A 19,766-nucleotide genomic window follows, 5' to 3' on the forward strand; every position below is an offset into this window, starting at 1 on the left:
GACTTTGGACTTCTCAGGCTTGCTAGTAGTGGCAGGACAGCCACCCCGAGAGCAGCTGTCAGACTCGCCAAGCAGGAGCACAACTGCAGAACCAACCTTAGAGCATTTGGAACCGATTCAATACTTTCTTCTTTCCCATGATTTCTTCTTTTAAAATGCCAGAAATGTACAACTTTCCTCTAGTTCTTAAATGCTTCCTCTCTCCCCCTCCCCCCCCCACACACACAACTATCCTGATCCAAATTCTACCATATAAATCCGGCTGGACCGGAGTATGTACACTGGCACAGATGGGAACTAGAAACACAGGGAATCCTGGGCCGATGATCCCTTCAGGTCCAGTGGTGAGAGTGGTGATACCGGGAGGGTGGAGGGAGGGTGGGGTGGAAAGGGGAACCGATTACAATGATCTATATATAACCTCCTCTCTGGAGGTCAGTCAACAGAAGAGTGGGTGAAGGGAGACATTGGACAGTGTAAGCTATGACAAAAAAATAATGACTTGTAAATTATCAAGGGTTCATGAGGGAGGGAGAAAGGGGAGGGAGTGGAAAACACTGAAGAGCTGATACCAGGGGATTGAGTGGAAAGCAAATGTTTTGAGAAAGATGATGGCAACAAATGTGCAGATGTGCTTGACACAATGGATGGATGGATTGATTGTGAAAAGCATTGTATGAGCCCCCAATAAAATGATTAAAGAAAACAAACAAATGCCGCAAATGTGCAGCCAGCACTAGGGAACATAGATCAGGAGAGAAGGTAGACTCTGATATGCGAGGCTTTCTCCTCTGACTAGTTCCACTTATTCTAAGTCTGGGTTAAAGGATTGACAAACTACCAAATTTGTTGGTTTCTGTTCCTGAACTGCTTTTCTAAGCTAAAGGCTTATCATTTGCATTTTTTCAGAACTCTACCACAGAAATTGAAGCAAGTTGCATTTCTGTTTAGAAAATCTAAGTACAGCTAGAAGCATGTGACCCTGACCCCTGACTAGTGTTTCCATCAGCATTGGCTAGACACCATGATTTCTTTAACCTCTCAACTCTCTTTATCTTAAATTCAGCACAGGGTGCATGTTTAGTACCACCAATGAATTATCAATGCTGGTCAAAACAAAGAAGAAAAGTGCATTCTTTCTTATCCATTTGTTTTCCGATGACCAACCAGACAAGATGAAATGGTATTATTACCTCTATATCTACCCCCAATCATAGGATTCTCCTGCTCATTAGTACTAAAGGCCAAACGAAATAGCAACAGAAGGAGCGTCATGTATTAAACATTTTATATACAACGTCTGATTTCAACCCTGGGAGGCAGCTTTTCTGTCCCTGTGAGGTCACTGAGGCGTCTGAGCACCGGCCATAGCTGGTCAGCTGCGGAACTGAGGCAGCAGCTCCAGAGCCCGGGGGCCCTGCCTCTCTTCGTAGACTCGGCAGGTCTGAAGGATGGCCAGTCATGTTTCAGATAGAGGACTTTGGCCGAGGCCTGTGGAAAATTATTGGAGTGATTCTGCACTCACTGGTGCTTCCTGTCCTCTTGAAAAACAATCCCCCTCTAACTGCAGCAATGAGTGGAAAGTTTATTTCTCACTAATGTCCTACTCCAAGTGAGCAACACCCACATCTGCCTTTTATCCTGGCTCAAATTTAAAATCACCTTGGACTACTATGTTTCATCCTAAATCTTTTATTTAATCCACCACCGATCTCGAGAGTTTTATCCCCATTTCTGAAGTGCTTCATCTCCTTTCCGTCCTACAACTGGTTACGCAGCTTGGTCCTTCATTATGTGTCGCCAGACGTGCCGTGATACCCCATACCCGGTTTCCTTCTATCCAACCCGCCCCTCCACTGCTGCCAAGCTCCACGTGCTCCGAATAACTCCTCCATCTGACTGTCAGCAAAGGCTACCTTAACATTAGGGACTCTTCTCATGGAGCCTCGGGGCCTGCAGACGGAAATCTGTTTCCTGCCATAGCCTCCTCTCGTCCCTCCTCCTGTTGATGCAGGTCAGCAGCACCGACTCACTGGAGTCCGGACGCACTGGACTTCCTTGCATTTCCACAGCTCTAGTCTCTTCTGCCTGGAACACCCTCTGTTTCCTCTACCGCCGCCGGCCCCTCGTCAGTCCACGAGGCTTAGTCTCATCATAGTATGATTTCTCTCTGCCATGGAAGCATACATGAGCTTATGGATAGCATGTAATCACCTCAGGTGGGACACCTGTCTTGCAGGTTCTGGGAGCCACGAGACTGTCCATGTCTGAGCTGATCCTCTAGAGGAAAAGACCAAATTTTAAAATCCCGCTGTCCATTCACATTTAAGGATGGAAGAATTAGGCTTCTCATGAGAATGAGGGGCCTTAAAGAAACCAAGTATTTTCAGAATTATCTAAGTACTTTTTTTCGGGGGTTGGGGGCAGGTTAGTGCTGATGGATGGACACTAGCCCTCACATGGGGGGTTATGCATTGGGTTGCTAACCGCAAGGTCAGTAGTTTGAACCTACCAGACATTCCTCTGGAGAAAATAAGGCTTTCTGCTCCCATGGAGATTTACAGCCAATCCCAGCAACACAAAAGGGCAGTTCTATGCTTTCCTATACGTAGTGGTTCTCAGCCTTCCTAATGCCGTGACCCTTTAATACAGGGCCTCATGTTGTGGTGACCCCCCAACCATAACATTATTTTTGTTGCTATTTCAGAACTGTAATTTTGCCATTGTTATGAATCGTAATGTAAATATGTTATATGCAGGGTGTATTTTCATTGTTACAAATGGAACATAATTAAGGCATAGTGATTAATCACAAAAACAATATGTAATTATATATGTGAAACATTTATTTCTAATTACAAATAAATGGAATTTTGTCTTAAAGCATGGTGGAGCATGGGTAACAGTCTTCATGCCGGGTACTCGTATGTGGGCCGATCCACCTGGAGACAGATAGAGGAGCGGTGTCTGGATTCCTAAGATCATTGGTAATATGTGTTTTCCGATGGTCTTAGGTGACCCCTGTGAAATGGTCGTTTGACCCCCAAAGGGGTCACGACCCACAGGTTGAGGACCGCTGCCATAAGGCATCATGTCCTATATGTCTGTAAGGTCACCGATTGCCCTGTCAAGTCAGCTTGATGTCAGTGAGTTTAATTTGGTTTTGCAGTGTCAGTTGGGGAGCTAACTGTAACTGACCTTGAAAATCTGATCAATGACTACTGTGAAATTTGTAAGCCAAGTGGAATTTACAAGGGCTCGGTGATTAATTTCCCCTAGCTATTTAGACCGTGGAGGGTTTGGGCAAGTGTGCCAACATGTGAAGGCATGTACATGCGTGTCATAAACCTCGCCTGTGGCTGGTCCAGGAGGATGGCATCATCTACTCCTTGTAGCAAGGTCAGCGTTCCTCTCTTGGTCTAGTTCTCACTCCACCTTTGTTCTCGCTGAGAGACCTAAATGCTCTTTAGAAACACAGGGAAAGGAAGGCTGTCTCAGAACTTAGTGGTGGGTTTATTAGGCATCAGGAGATGGTGTCATGCCAGAGGCAAAGAAAGGAAACGATGACCTGAGTAAAGAACTTTCATTTGTAAGAATTATCAACTTATTCCAAGGTAAGCATTCTGAACAGGTTTCAGAGCAGGGGTTCTCAACCTTCCGAATGCCGCGACCCTTCATACAGGTCCTCGTGTTGTGGTGATCGCCCAACCATCACATTATTTCCACTGCTGCTTCATCACTGTCATTTTGCTACTGTTATGAATCCGGTGACCCCTGTGAAACAGTAATTCAACCCCCAAGGGGGTCGCGACCCACAAGTTGAAAACCGCTGTTTTAGAGATTCTTATCTGCATTCCACTTAAAAACAATGATTTCATTTCTAATAATAATGTCAGGGAAAGTTGGACATAATGAAGATTCGTGTTTCAAGAATTTAATCTCCTTACCAAATTCACTTGTGAAATGACGATTTTCAAAGGGGAAATCGATGTCAGATGGCAAACACTCATCGCATATTGACTGTTTCTTTTCATTTGCAGCAGTACCGTGAAGACCTGGATACCAAGTTCAATGCTGACAAATTTAAGTGGGATAAAATGTGCCACAGAGAAGCTGCAGTGATGTTGAAAGCCTTTTTCAGAGAACTGCCCACCTCTCTCTTCCCTGTGGAATACATACCTGCCTTCATCACTCTAATGGAAAGTAGGTGGAGGAAGTCAAGTGCGAGTGGACCTTTTAGAATGGCAACAAAATCACCCGGAGCAGCTTTAAGATACATAATCAAATGTGCTCCTAATGGTATAGATTTGTTATTTCCTGGCAATGTCTGGTGAAATGTTGAGTTTGGTGATTTTTTTCAAAGTCAGCTCTTACTGTATTATATATTTAAGTCTTGTTATTATGATTTAGAGGGTTTTATAAGCATTAAGAGGAAGTAGGAGTTTGCAAAAAGACAAGGCAGGTGCTTGAGACTTGATCCCCTGCACTCCGCCTTTCTGAGTTTCGATCGCTGGGCCTGTAAATCATAGGTATGATTGACTTCTCAGGGCGGTTGTGGATATTAACGATATAGAATCACACCTGACGCCTCAAAAAATAGGGGTTCCCTTTGTTTTGTAACTCAGTCTGACAGCGTAGCCCCAAATCCGTGCTACAGAGAAGCTATTTTACCTTTGGAGGCTATATCACATGATGGTTCTGAAACTTGATAGCATCATATGGAGGTACCTGGATAAAAACAAAGAAAGTGGGCAATGCCCGCTGCATTTCCCAGTGGAAATTTTGGTGTGATTTGAGATGAACATTGTGGAAGGTGAGACAGGGGAGGTTGAGGGAAAATAGACTGGTCCTAGACATTGGGCCTTTGACCTCTGACCTGAGTTGTCCCGGACTCACAGCTAAATGTGTGCATGCTCGGTAGAGTTGAGGGATTCCACCGGACAGAAGAGGCTAGTAAACTACTGGAGAGAAACTTTTCTTGTCTTTTGTTGTTATTGTTGTTTTTAAACAAGTTGGCCACTAATCAACTCCAGATAATGGTTTTCATGCAGAACTGAGAGCCAAACTCCAGGCTTTACTGAGGAAACGGAATTTTTAAATATCTGCCACATTTTCAAATCACTGTGTGAGCATGTTTTCAGAACTATAAAATCATCTTAAACCACCGAAAAGGAAAGAAATAGATTGATCCTAAGTTGAATAAGAAAACTCATCAACTTGATGGCAGTGAGCCTGGGTTTTTTTGGTTTGGGAAAGCTGGAACACTTTAAATGAAAAAATAAATAAATAATTCTTTTTAACTAAACCAGACCCAGAAAATAACCCTTCATATCTTTAAAGAAGAGAATAGAATAGGTAAGGCAGGCCTTTTCTGAGCCTTAATTTGCATGTTGTTTAGTACTCCCTTTGCTTTATAATGGCTTATGGTTTTCTTTTATGAGAGAAGTATTAAAGGAGTGAGACGAGCTAATTTTCTTCATTGATTTTATTTCAGATATTGTCATTTTACGTACTAGAATTAACATTTGATGGATCTGATGTCCTCACTATAAGCATGTCTTCCTTTGCATTATTGATTATAGTGATACAAGCTACTTTGAGAGCGTTACCTTCTAGTCCCAGCATTTAGGTCACCTCTAAGTCATTCACTATCGATTAACTTTCCCTCCAGAATGGTTCACATTTTATCGTTACTTTGTATGTCATATCGCTGTTCTGTGTCCTAGACATTGTAAATACTGTGTTTTAAAGACCCTATAGTCTGTAATTTTTCTTAAAAAGATATGTTGTGGTTTTTTAAAGATTTTTTTTCTAAGTGATTTGTAACTTTATGCCTTCTCATATTCTTCACGTTTAAATTGTGATTTGGGTGAAAGTTTACAGTGAAAATTGATTTTCCACTTAATAATTCGTACCGACTTTGTTTTATGACATTAATTGCAACTCCCAAATCATCACAACACTCTTACTGCTTCCTCCCTCTGCTTATTGTTCCCATTTGTCCTTCTTTCCTCGCCCTTTCTGCCTTCTGAGTTTTATCCCTGGCACGCGCCGCCCTTTTAATCTCCCATGATTGAGTGCCCTAATAAATGCGTGCCTCCGAGCTGTTACTTTTTGCCTGACAGGCCTGTATGTCATTTGCCTAAAAGTGGAGCCACACCAGTGAGTTCAGCCACTCATTTTGGAGGAATTAGCTGCTGAGAACCTTATAGTTAGCATCAGAACATTGTCAGATGCTGACCACCACCTCAGTAGAGGCAGAACGTTGTCAGAGACAGTGCCAGAAAAGGAAGCGCTCTCAGAGTAGAGGCAGGCAGAATGAGGTGGGTGGAGTGAAACCTTTGGGACCTTCATCTGCTCATGGGGCACAACTCAAAATTAGATGAAACAGCTGAAAACATCTGTGAATAAGTAGACCTTGGACTTTATGAATTCTGAATCTAGGACAATCAGGAGTCATCTCCGAAATGAGCTGGAATGTATAAAGGGTTGACATTCTCACTCGCTCATGCAGTGCCACTGAGTCAGTTCCGACCCATAGCATCCCCGTAGGACAGGGAAGAACTGCATCTGCAGGCTCCCAAGGCTGTAACTCTATGAGAGTAGAAAGCCTGGTCTTTCTCCTGCAGGGAAGCTGGCGGTTCCAACTGCTGACCTTTCAGTTCACATCTCAGGGCTCCATATTCTCGGCGACACTAACCTGAAATTGACAGGAATTGGGTATTTTGGAAGTTTGAATAAGACAAAAAGGTTCACTGTGATGGAAATGACAGATTCAAGAGGAATTACATTGCATTCATCAGCACAATGGACATTTGAAGATCAGTGCTTTCTGATAGAATAATATATATCGATATTCATACAAAGAAATCCACGTAGGAAAACTATTCAAATTTATGTGCCAACCATTAAAGGTCTCGCTCACAAAAAAAATTGCTGTCACCAAGTCAATGTGACCTCACAGGGACCTATAAGAAAGGCTGGAGCTGACCCTGTGAGCTTCCAACATTGCAACTCTTTATGAGAATAGAAAGCCTGTCTTCCAGAAGAGCAGCTGGTGGTTTTGAACTGTGAACCTTCTAAGTAGCCCACCAAACCCAGTGGCGTAGAAATTAAAGAATTCTTCCAATATCTTCACTCTAACATGATGAAACAGGCTATCAAGATGCATCAATAACCACTGGTGATTGGAATGCAAAAGTTGGGAACAAAGAGGAAGCAACAGTAGTTGGAAAACAAGCCCTGGCCGATAGAAAGGAGGCTGGAGATCGCATGATGGAGTTTTGCATGACCAATGACTTGTTCTTTGCAAATACCTCTTTTAAAAACAATACACATGGACTTCTCCGGACGGAATGCGTAGAAATCAAATGGACTACATCTGTGGACAGAACAACAAAAGTACCCAATATCAGCAGTTAAAACCAGGCCTCGGGCCGACCGTGGGACAGACGATTCATTGCTCTGTGTTCGTTCATTCGGAAACGGAAGAAAATTAAAACATCCAAGAGAGCCCAAACAGACCTTGGCTGTATTTTGCCTGAGTGTCAGGCCATCACAGGAACAGATTCGGGGCATGGGATCCTGTTAGCAGGGGTCTGGTGAACTGTGGGAGGACCTCAAGAAATCATACATGAAGAACCTGAAACATCAGGAAAGAAAGGAAAGATCCGCATGGATGTCAGAAGAGACTCAAACTTGCTCTTAATCATAGAGCAGCCAAGGCAAACGGAAGAAATGATGACGTCAAAGAGCCAGGCAGGACATTTCAAAGGGCAACTCAAGAAGACAAAGTAGAATGTTCTGATGAAATGTGAAAAGGCCTAGTTTAAAAAATCAAGATGCCACGCTGAAAGGTTCAATGGGAAAAACACTGAGCGACGCAGAAAGCACCGAAGGAACCTGGAAAGAATGCGCGGCATCAGTGTACGGGAAAGATCCAGTCGGCAGTCAGCATTTCCAGAGGTAGGAAGATCAGGAACCAATACTACTGAAAGGAACAGGCCAAGCTGCGCTGAAAGCACTAGCCCAAACCAGGGCTCCAGGAATTGACAGGATACCTATCGAAAGCTTTCAACGAGCTGATGACAACACTAGAAGCACTTGCTAATCTATGCCGAGAAACTTGGAAGACAGCTCCTGGCCAACAGACAGACAGAGATCTTTATTTATACCCACTCTAAAGAAAGATAACCCAACAAAATGCACAAATTATAGAACAATACTAATATCACATGCAAGTAAAACTTTGCTGAAGATCCTCCAACAAAGGTTGCAGCGGTACATTGAGAGGGAACTGCCAGAGGTTCGGGCTGGATTCAGAAGAGGACGCGGAAAAAGAGATCATCATTTTTGATGTCGGATGGATCTTAACAAAGTAGAAAATACAAGAAAGATGATTACGAATGTTATTGACCATGCAGAAGCATCTGTATGCTGAGCCAATAATCAGAGAAGCTGGATTATACAGAGAAGAATGAAGCATCAAATTTGGATACAGGCTTATTAATAGCCTGCGATGTGCAGGTGACACAGCCTTGCTGGCTGAAAATGAGAAGAACTTGAAGCACTTGCTGATCAAGATCAAGGAACTTGGCATAAAGAGAACCCAAATCCTCACAACTGAGCAACGTGAGAGAGAAAAGATTGAAGTTGTCAAGTTCATCTGGCTTGGGCAGTCAAGAGCTCCAACAATGCATTGCATTGGGCAAACCTCCGCAAGACTTGTTTAGAATGATGGAAAAGCTAGGGTGTTATTTGGTGTACCTGCCCCTAGCCATGGTATGTTAATCACCTCATATGCAGGTGGAAGTTGGACACTGAACAAGAAGAGCCGATGCATTTGAATTGTGGTGCTGGTGAAGACTGTGGAAAATGCCATGGGCTGCCAGAAGAATTCACGAATCGATCTTGAAAGAAGTACAGCCAGTGTGCTCCTTAGAGGCAAGGATGACGAGACTTTGCCTTACACACCTTGAACATGTTATCAGGAGAGACCAGGAAAAGGACATCATGTTTGGTGAAGTAGAAGGGCCGCAGAAACGATGAAGACCTGTGACGAGATGGCTTGACACAGTGACTACAACGTAAGACTGATTGTGAGGCTGGAGCAGGGCGGGCAACGTTTCACTCTGCTGTGCAGAAGGTCGCTATGGGTGAGAGCAGACCGGATGCCACCCAGAAACCACGACAACACCCTCTTTTTAGTGATATGCCCGCTCTTTCCTCCCATCCTGGTAACCTCCAAAGAATGTTCTTTTTTCTATATTAAAACCTTTTCTTGATTTTTACAGTTTGGGTCTTTGGGGGTTATTGATTATTTATTGATTCATTTATGTAACCAGCCTAATTACCCCTACAGGTTCATCTGTGCTGAGGGGTTTCACAGATGCATTGCTACTCCTGAACACGTAGAACTCCGTTGTTTGTATGGCTCCTAGTGTGTCTACTCATTCCATAATGAGCACCTAGGATGTCTCCATCTTTACAATATGGCCATGTTGTGCCTGATGCTGCAGCGCATAGAGGTGCACACCTTTTTGTTCACGTCACAGCTCTTACTGCCCTTCATTACGCAGTGACACTTCAATAAGTAGTGGTAACGCAGAAGTGAAAATAATGGAATTTCTCCATGAACAGTTTGAAGCCTCCTCTTATACTTCGTAGTGAGATTACTGGATCACATGGTAATTCTGTTTCCGTGTTTTACAGGAAATGCCATACCATATTCTGCAGTGGTTGCACTGTGTCCTCATGCCCTCCCCAACACTTAGTGCTTTCTGAGGTTTTGTCTTTTGAACTTTGTGATTACTAGCAAAGGGTGCGAGGATGAGACGTTATCTCACTGTCATTTTGAGTGTAACCTCCCGGTCGTTAATGAAGAATTTTGAAGGCCTGCCTACAGACCGAATCTCTGTTAGAAGTGCAGCCAAAATGCTCCTGGGAGGAAGGATGGGGAGATTTGGTCTCGTGTACTTTGGACATGTTGCCAGGAGTCCCTGGGGAAGGAAACCATGCTTGGGAAAGTAACAGGCCGTTGATAGCGAGGAAGACTTGGCAAGCTGGGTCGACACAGTGGCTGCAAGAATAAGACGCTGGTCTCAAACCCAAGACCAGCTGTGAGGATGGAACGGCCATAGCAATGTGTCGCTCTGTCTTACAGATGGTCGCTTGGAGTCAGAAGTCACTCAACCGCCTCTGACAACAGTGACAATTTTGTAATGAGCATTGATGTGGTTATTGGCTCAGAATGCCTGCTTTGATCAAATCCTTTGCCTATTTTTAAACTGGATTGTCTTCCTCTCTTTTGTTGTTGAGGTCTTGATCTTCTTAATTACATTTTTAGAGATTACTCCTTTCTCCAATATGTCATTGCCAAAATGTTTGCCCTGTGTGCTCCGCTAGCTGCCTTCCACCATCGAGTGGATTCTACCTCAGAGCCATGCTGTGGGGCAGAGTACACCTGTTCTGAGACAGTACGTTTTTATGGAAGCAGAGAGTTACTGGTGAGTTCGAACTCCTGACCTTTGGGTGAGCAGCCCAACGCATACCTTACTATGCCACCAGAGCTCCTCCAGCTTGCAGGTTTTCTTTTTATTCTTTTGGTGAAGTCATTTGAGGGAATGAATGTCTGATTTTGGGGGGTTCTCTCTGTCCTCTGCTGTGAGGTTTGTGTTATAGTTGATAATGTAGGTATATGTGCTTGGTTATATTTGCTGGTGTGTTGATGCCATGTGTTGGAGGGCCTAAGTTTTCCCTACGTTTTTTTTTTAATTATCTTATTTTTGGTTCTTTGATCCATCTTAAGTTTTTATTTATGGTGAGAGAGAGGATCTTGTTTCATTGGTCTGCAAATGAACATCTAGTCTCACCAGCACCGTTTGTTAGTCTCGCTCTTCCCCACTTTGCGGTTTCGCCCTATCTGAAAGTGGATACGTTTGCTTCTGAGTTCTCAACTTTGTTCCACCGGTCTCAACCACATTGTCATCGAAGTGATTTCAACTCCTTCCTCGCCACCCTGTCCAGCGGAGTGACGCTGCTGCTTTTGGTTTCTGGGACTGTGCAGGCATAGACGGCCTGTCTGTGTCCTGCCGTTAGAAAGCCATCCCTTCTCCAGCAGAGCACCTGGTGGGTTTGAACTACCAACCTGGTGGCTAGCAAAGCAGCTCAGTGTGTAGCCCTACAAAGCCTCCAGGGTGTCTGGACGTTTGGGTACCGGGCGATGCGAGCCTCCTGCTGTGCTCCTCCTTTCGGGTGCTTTCGCTGGTCTAGAATCTGCCTTATAAAGTTCAGGTTCCTTCTGGTAGCTTCTTAAGACGGAGGGTGGCTTCTCCATTGGGGGTGGCTTCTGCGCATGTGCCCCTGGGTCGTGGTGGCATTTTCACAGTGCTAGCTGTTCTTGTCCATTAGTATGGTGTATTCTTTTATTTCGATTGGTGTCTTTGTATGCTTGTAGCATATGCTACTGTTTTGTTTTGTTTCTCTGGTTAAATGTATTCCTAAATACCTTGTTCTTTGGTTGATTGTCGATTATTATAAATGGTATTAGTTTCTGATTTCCTTTTTGTAATTCTCTTTGTTAGCGTAAGAGAAATATGAGTGATTTTTGTGTGTTGTAATTGTACCCTAACACTATGATCAATCACTCTGTAAATTCCCATTTTTTCTTATTGATTCCTTGGAATTTGCTATGTATATGATCAATTATCGACAAGGGGAGGATATTTCTTCTTTGCCTCTTGGGATGCCTTTTATTTCATTCATTCATCCTTTTATTTATTTACTTATTTTGTGAAATGGGAGTGATGATACAAGGCATCCTTATCAAGTTCTTGTTGGTAAGAGGAATGTTTTCAGTCTCGCCATTGAGAAGCATGTGTGTGTACATCGAGGAACTTTCCTTGTATTTGTATTTTCTTGAGCATCTTTATCAGGAATGGGTGTTAGATTCTGTCGAGGACCTTTGTCTGCATCACCTGACACGATCCTGTGACTCTTTTCCTTTAATTACGTGGCAAATTACATTGATTGTTTCTCCTGACATAAAACTAAAACACACGAGCAGTCTAGCCACCGTCCAGTCAATTCAGACTCACGGTGAACCTCTAGGTCATGGTGGCACTGCCCCCATGGGTTTCCAAGATGGTGAGTTTTTAGGGGAGTAGAAAGCTGCATCTGTATACCACAGAGCAGCTGGTGGATTTGAACTCCGGACCCCATGCTTAGCAGCCCAATGCGGATCTTGGTATGAACTCTACTTGCTCATGATGTGTGTGTGTATCAGGTTCTATTGGCTAGGATATTGTTGGTAATTTTTGCATTAACATTCTTGAGGAATATGGTCTGTGACCTTCTTCCTGTGTGGTTCTTTACCTGGCCTTGGCATCGAAGTGATGCTCACTTCATAGAAGAAACTCAAGAGTCCTCGCTCCTTTGCTGTGTTCTGGAGCAGTTTGAGGAGAATTGGTGTTAGCTATTCTCTGAATATTTGGTATAATTCTCCAGTGGAGCCATCCAGGTCAGTCTTTTAAAAATCATGGTTATATCTTTAAATTCTTTTTGAATGTTCTCTGAGTTTCTGAACCAGAAAGAAGCATGAATGGACGTCATCAGAACCGCCTGGTGGGTGGGGTAAGGTTTCTCACGAAATTCCCATAGAACAGCCCCTGTCTGTTCACAGAATGAGCAGGTGCGTTGTCAAGGCAGAAACAATGTTCCTCGGCTCCACTCTCCTGGTCTGTTTCTCACGGATGCAGTTTCCCACATTCTTAAGCCTTCTTCCTAAAGCCAATGCACTCTTTCTGTCTCCTTCAAGAAATGGTATAAATGTCACCCTTTTGAGGTCCCATAAAACAGTCAAGTAAACCTAGCAGCGGGCCGATCTGCTAAACCGTAAGTGACCCAACAGATCCCCTGAAAAGCCACTGTTTATTTGATTGACTGTTTTTTAAAAGCACCTCAGCAAGGCTTAGAAACCATCCCTGTAGCCATCCACTGCTTTCAGAGACTCGTTGAAACACCTTTTGTTTGAAATAAAGCTGTGAACATATGAGCTGGAGGCTCAGCAGCAATATTTTGTGACTAATCCTTGTACTTCGGTGCCTGTCCGATTCATTATCTATTTCTGAAATTTTTGCATAAATCTTCTGGGTGTGTATTTGCTGCTTTTGTATGATTTCTAATCTTCTATTTATTTTGTCCATCTTTTCTCTACTTTCACCCTGAATTCTTATAAAGTTTTGTTGTGTTCCTTGATTTTGCTTGATTTTTTATATTTTTGTATTTTCCTTGATCTGCCTCTCAATCTTTTGGACGTATAATGCTTCTGAATTATTTATCAGGTTGGTGGCATTTCTTCCTTCTGAAAGTTTTCTCATCTACTAAAAGTTTGGTAACTTACTTGAACCATCTTGCCTGTCTCTTTCTTTCTCTCTCTCTCTCTCTCTCTCTCTCTCTCTCTCTCTCTCTCTCTCTCTCTCTCTCTCTCTCTCTCTCTCTGCTTTGACATTTCTGTTGTGTTCACGAGACAGCAGGTGCTATTGTGTTAACTCATTCTTCAATGTTTGCTTGCTTCACTCTGCCTTGCTAATCCCAAGAAAAAGCCAACATGATGGGATACTTCCCTGGAGACACTCACTGAGTCCAGGGGTCCTGCCTCCTGGTTTTGTTAGCTCCCCATTGCCTCAGACACTTGCTTTTTAGCCCTTGGTCCACACAGACGGTTACTATCTTCAGGAGGGTGGGCTCAGAGCAGCTTAGTTAGCCAAGCAAGAAACAGACCTCCCTCCCATTATCTTAAAACCATATGTTTGGGACGTGTCAGTGACGTGCAACCTCCTAGATGAACTGAAGTAGTAATTACTTCCCCCTTGTTGGTGGTTTATATACTAACAACATGGCAGACAAACTATACGACCACACATGTTTTTTGTTTTACTTTACTTGGTATTCTGAAATTATTCAAAGCTTTCATATCAGACCTGTTCAGAGAATCATGTGTAAGAAAGGTGTACACATGAATCCCTCCCCCTTTACATCATTGCTCCCTGACTGCCGTAGCATGCATCCTTTAGGAAGGTCTGAAAAATATTTTGGAAAGGTTGACAAAAGATTCCATATTTCTTTCTATTTGAGGCGATTGATTTGTTTACCAGTCAACCCTGCAGGAACCCTACAGTTCTAGTCTGCTAGCAGCAGGACAGAATGCCCTTTCTGCCACCTCGCAGAAGCTCACATTGTGACACGGTGTTCCAAAGTAGAGCATTGTGAGCATCTGCCTGGTGTGTTTCAGCTCCGCACTTGGTCACATTGAGCTTAGAGTGCTGTCAGTCTCTTCCACCAGTGTAATTACTTTTTCTTTGCGAACTTAGCTAAAAAAAAAAAGACCACATAAAACTAACGGGCTGGTAGTTCACCATTCAAATCATAGATATTTTCATGAAAAGCATATTAACTTCATGGGGAAATAATAATAGCTTAGGGGAAATATTATTCTCAACGAGGTTGTAGTACGTGAATTAACTACAAAATAATTACCTTTAAAGCAATGTAGGGCCAAGTTTGCAAAGTAAAATGAAGATGTATTATTTTCTCATCTAAACTTGCGATCTCAAAGGATGGACCATAATTGCTCTGAAATTAATGGAGAGAAATACAGAGGTGTGAACGACGATGTGTGTTGTTTTGTCCTCCAGATGCTAGTTTTGACTGCATTGGAAGACGCTAGGCAGGCATCCACCGGCAGTTTCTGCGTGCAATGTTTGATTTGTTCATAAATACTTTGTTCTGAGATGAAATCTTAAAAGTTTCTTTTTCCTTTTTTTTAACAGTTTCTATATTCAAGCAAACTCATACAAATATGCATCACTCATTTTCAGTAACACATGGGACCTGGGTCATTCTTTGTTTACAAATTATAAGTGTCTAAAAATCTGCATGCATTCAGACACTATTATGTAGATCTATAAATATTCACCCCACTCTTCCTATTTTATATGGTTATATACATAGGTCGCCTCTTTATTCTGGTTCATATAACTAACTCGTAAGCTTGTCACAAGACACTTTCCATTGCTATAAAACAAAGTAACTGTGAAGGCAGCTTAGACTCTGAGGGTAAGTAGATTTTCTTTCAACTTCTCTAGGATGCTCTACTGAGCCACATGTTTGAAGAATATTCCAAGAGAAGCCTGGATTCTCAAATATTCACACAGCTGCTTGTGATTGCCCAGTTGTAGTGAGCATCCTTAGGTTTCTGGGAGAGAAACCAGGGTGGAGAATTGAAATGTCAAAAGCCAGCCCTCTGGTGCCCCCTTGTGACATTGATAAGGAATAAAGTGCTCAAGAAACTCCAGTTTCTGCTAGTTGCCTTTCCTGAAAGGCGACAGAATATCTATCACTAAGATACCAATAGGAACAGCTAATCCTTATGTGGTCATCTTTGTAGGAATGTATAGACTTGGATATTATGTGAATTCTCTAAATCCCCATAACAGCTCTGTGTCTGTCATTACAGATAATAAATATAAGCAACTCTTAAGTCATAAAAAGATTTTAACCTGATTCTAGAGTCTATATACTATGCATCATTATGTGAGTGTGAGATTTCTTTTTCTTAAAATGACTTTCAAGGCATTTGCTGATAGTTTAAAAATTAGACATGATGTATGAAAATACATTGAAAAGGAAAATGCTTCCTGAGTCCATGATATTTTCCGGCTCTTCTCTTCCTGTGGCACCAGGAAGTATGGAAGGAGAGTTACTAGACCGGCGTGTCCGTCCAAAGTGACATGATGTACATGTCTTCACACCGAGCACGGCCAGCGAGCTTCCTGTGCCGCCAGCTGGTACCAAGACGCGCAGTCAGGCTCCAGCGCCGCGTGAAGACGAGCGATGATTTCTCTGTTTCTTTTCAGGAGGGCCTCACATCAGAGTACAGTTCCAGGCATTACACCTCATGGTCATGGCGCTGCCGGATGCCAACCGAGACACAGCCCAGGTATGCGTGTCTGTCACTAGCTCTGCCCTTGTCAGAAACAAGAGAAGGCTGAGATGAAAAGTTACTTGAGCAGCCAGACCTGCAGCCTTTAACTGTTCCCACCATTCTGCTGAGAGAGACAGGGACTATAGCTCGTAGCCTCTGTGGGATATGCACTGTTTATTTGTTCAGCCGATCAGGATGTACCCCGTAGCTATCGTGGGCCAGTCACTGAGCTAGGGGTTAGGAGGAGGAGGAGGAGAAATGAAGATGAAAAAGTAAGTGAAATGATGGCAGAATTAAATGAGACCATTATGCAGAGCACAGTCGTGCCTTCCTCCACTTAGCTCAGTCACTGCCATCAAGCCGAGGCTGACTCGTCGTGGCCGCACAGGACAGGCCACAGCTGCCCCTGCGGGCGTCTGAGGCTGCCAGTCTTCATGGGAGTAGAAAGCCCCGTCTTTTCCTGCCTTTCAGAAGAAAGCTTTAAATCACATATTTGAAAGAAATGCCTCAAGTAGTTGTGTTTTCCAGTTTATGATCATTTAATCTCAGGAATTGATCATCTCAGGACTTAAAGAGAATCAGATAGGAACTTGTCATTTTGCAGATTAGGAAAATTGGACTCAGAAAAGTGATTCCTCCATCAGTGGATCATAAAGCCTTGGATAGAATCCCATCCTGCAGGTCTTCATCCCAGTTCCTCATTCCATTACCTTGTGAGGGAACATTGGGGCAAATCACGTTCCATAGTCCTTGAGCACAGGTATCCTTCTTCTTTCTACAAATGAATATGTTTGCCTTTTCTCAGTAAAAAACCAGTGTCTTCTTGCTATTCTGATGATAACAAGATGGTAGGAAATTTAGTATTCATACAATGGATATTTGAAATTTTTCAAATTAATTTTAGATGGGAATGAGTTGGAAGGAACCCATATGTTCAAGATATTGCATTTTGTGATAAATCTTCATGCGACAAAACGTTTGCATTTCAGAATTTACAACATGTACAGTTTAGTGGCGTTTATGTTCACCCACCACCACTATCCATTTCCATTTTTCCCATAATCTTTAATAAAACCTCAGTGTCCTCTAAGCAGTGACTTCCCCTGTCCCCTTCTCCTTCAACCCTGCTGACCACTAGTAAGTTTAAGTCTTTAATAGCTTCCTGTTCTAGATACTTCCTTCAAATAAAGAGCTATAACTTGGGGATCAGTAAAGACAAGGTTGAAAATATGGATGTTTTTAGGGATCTCGTATCAATGTGCTAAGAACCCTTTTTACCTACATAGTGAACAGTCCATGTCAAATTCTATTACCATCTTTAATTACCATCAGCACGCCACACACTTCCCTGATCATTTCTTTCTGCTTGGTCGCCCTCCCACCCCACCAGTCCGCCTACGTTCCTTTTGTCATCCTGAGCTCCGAACCCCTGGTCCAAACAGAAGGATGGGGGTTAGCGATGGCATAGGACTGTCTGCTTCTAATATTTGGTAGTTTTTTTGAAAACCTAAAAATCTATTCGTTTGTGTTTGGGCTTTGTCTAAAGAACTTTCTTTTATCAAAACATAGACAAAGAATGTTTCTGATTATCAGCTGTCAGGCTCAACCTGGCACCTTCCCTTTCATGTAATTGAAGATGTAGTGATTGTCAAAGCACTCATTTCCAAAAAGATTTTTAAGAGACGTGGGGAATGATGGCATGCGCACACGCTCCCCGCCGCACCCTGCCATTCTAAATTGTGCCTGAACCGCGGACCACTAACAGGGTAGCGCCGAGGCCAAGAGCTCTGGTGTTAGATTCGAATCCTGACTCTGCTACTCAATTTTTTTGTCCATCTTAAACAAACGCACTCATCCCTTCCATGTCCCATTTTCCTCATATGTAAAATAAGTTTATAGTAGCTCCTTTCTTACAGAATTTGGAATGAGAATCAAGTAAGCCAGTACATATAAAGGTCTGATAGTCCTGCTTCCTAAGAAAACCTCAATCCAAGTTCACTGCTATTGTCATTAAAGAGCAGTGGTGCTTCGTTGAAAGAATTCTCACGTTGCATGTAGGAGGCGGGTTTTTATTCCTAGCAAACACTCATGTGCGCAGCTGCCATGCATCTGTGAATAGTCACCCCGTGATGTTTTAATGCCCAATGGGTTTCTGACGAACTTAGACGAGCTAGGGGAAAAAAGCCGATTGATCTACTTCCAAATATCAGCCAAGGAGAACCCAATGGACCACAATAATCTGATTCTTAACCAATCACCAGGATGGCTCAGCACCAGGCAGCCTTCTGTTCGGATGTGCATGGGGTAGGGGCAGGGGCGGGGGGCATGGGTCGGGGCTGCCTGGCCAGCAGCGGCTAACATCAACATTACGGCGAGATGCGATCCGTTTTCTCACCACATGTAATGTAGTAGTCTCAAGTCGGAATGCATCCACTTTTGGAATTTCATCCTGTTGATGAATTTCAAGAGCCTCTGATAAGCATTTGGTTTCATCAGACTGTTTTTAAACCTCATTTTAGCCAGTTCTAATGCTGAAAATAGTTAGTATTTCTGTTTGATCAGCTAAAGATTCTAAAATGGAACATCAAAACCACAATACCACCCCCAAAGTATAAAACTAAAAATTGTCCTAGTTGACGCAGAAATGAGATAATCCTCTTGTTTCTTTTTTCTCTTCCCAGGGATGCTTTTCCAGTAAAATGCTTTAAATGATGGGTGCTTTTAAAAATCAAGCTTTTCCTCTTCAAGCAGTTTATGTTTATTTCAGCTGCAGTGTTTTATCTTCCTGGCTTACTGTTAAATACTAATTGTGGTTAAATTCTTTTAGGATAAAATAAAATATGAAAATTCAGGCTGTTACTCATGGTGATGCCAGTATACCCACTCCATAAACATGGAGACCCTTCTAAAGCAAGCCATTGAATACATGACTCACAATAAGCTTCCTACTTCTTATGAGCACTTTAAGCCATTAGAGGGGAATATTACACACTGAACACCTCCCTACTTCTGGCCGTTTTCCACAGTTGCAGAGGCTGATGGGTATTGAAATGGACACGTGCCCCCGGCGGTGCTTCGGGATAATATCTGGGAATGTAACACAATGCTCTTTCTTGGTAGGCCCTCATGACATTCTTCAATAAAGTAATTGCCAACGAATCAAAAAACCGAATGAGTATGTGGAATATTTCTACGATCATGGCACCGAACCTTTTCTTCAGTAGAAGCAAACACTCTGATTATGAAGAATTACTGTTAGCGAACACCGCTGCCCACATCATTCGCCTAATGCTGAAGTACCAGAAAATTTTGTGGAAGGTGAGTACCAGTACAGTGACTGGTCTACTTCTCCTTACAAGTCCCCACAGCCAGCAGAGGTCAGGCCCCGTGAACTGGCACGGCCTTGGTCAGGGGGATCATCCCATCATCCCAGCTCGCTCCTTCATCGGTTCTTTATGCTGGTGATCACGGTCTCGCTTTGAAAAAGAATCTCTTAATAGTTTGTTTTTCCTTCTAATCTTAATAAAGCTCGGCATGACCACTCCGGGACATTGAGTGATTGGGATATTAAATACTGAAGATGGAATCTCTAAGTTAAATCCTATTTCTTCTTCAGGTCCCCTCTTTCTTAATCACTCAAGTACGAAGAATGAATGAAGCCAGCATGTTGTTAAAGAAGCAACTGCCGTGTGTGAAAAAGCTGCTCAGGAGGAAGACCATGGAACGAGAGGTAGAGCAAGGAAATAAGCGCAAAGACAGTGGCTGGAACCCAAGTGTGTTCTTC

The 19,766-nt window shown here is 43.0% G+C and overlaps 1 protein-coding gene across 4 annotated transcripts in view; it reads left to right on the forward strand.

The window, feature by feature from the left end:
- The window catches only part of ARHGAP28 (Rho GTPase activating protein 28), a 203,138-nt gene that overhangs the window by 164,033 nt on the left and 19,339 nt on the right, over positions 1-19,766 (forward strand). For 3 of the 4 annotated variants that reach the window (XM_075533170.1, XM_075533167.1, XM_075533169.1), the window contains 4 exons: positions 4,041-4,203; positions 15,915-15,997; positions 19,103-19,300; positions 19,599-19,712. In XM_075533170.1, the coding sequence (XP_075389285.1) occupies positions 4,041-4,203; positions 15,915-15,997; positions 19,103-19,300; positions 19,599-19,712 (558 nt within the window). The remainder of the gene's footprint in view (positions 1-4,040; positions 4,204-15,914; positions 15,998-19,102; positions 19,301-19,598; positions 19,713-19,766) is intronic. The other variant, XM_075533168.1, reaches the window with a different exon arrangement.

The sequence above is a fragment of the Tenrec ecaudatus genome, chromosome 15 (assembly GCF_050624435.1).
Source record: "Tenrec ecaudatus isolate mTenEca1 chromosome 15, mTenEca1.hap1, whole genome shotgun sequence".
In the NCBI taxonomy this organism is placed as follows: domain Eukaryota; kingdom Metazoa; phylum Chordata; class Mammalia; order Afrosoricida; family Tenrecidae; genus Tenrec; species Tenrec ecaudatus.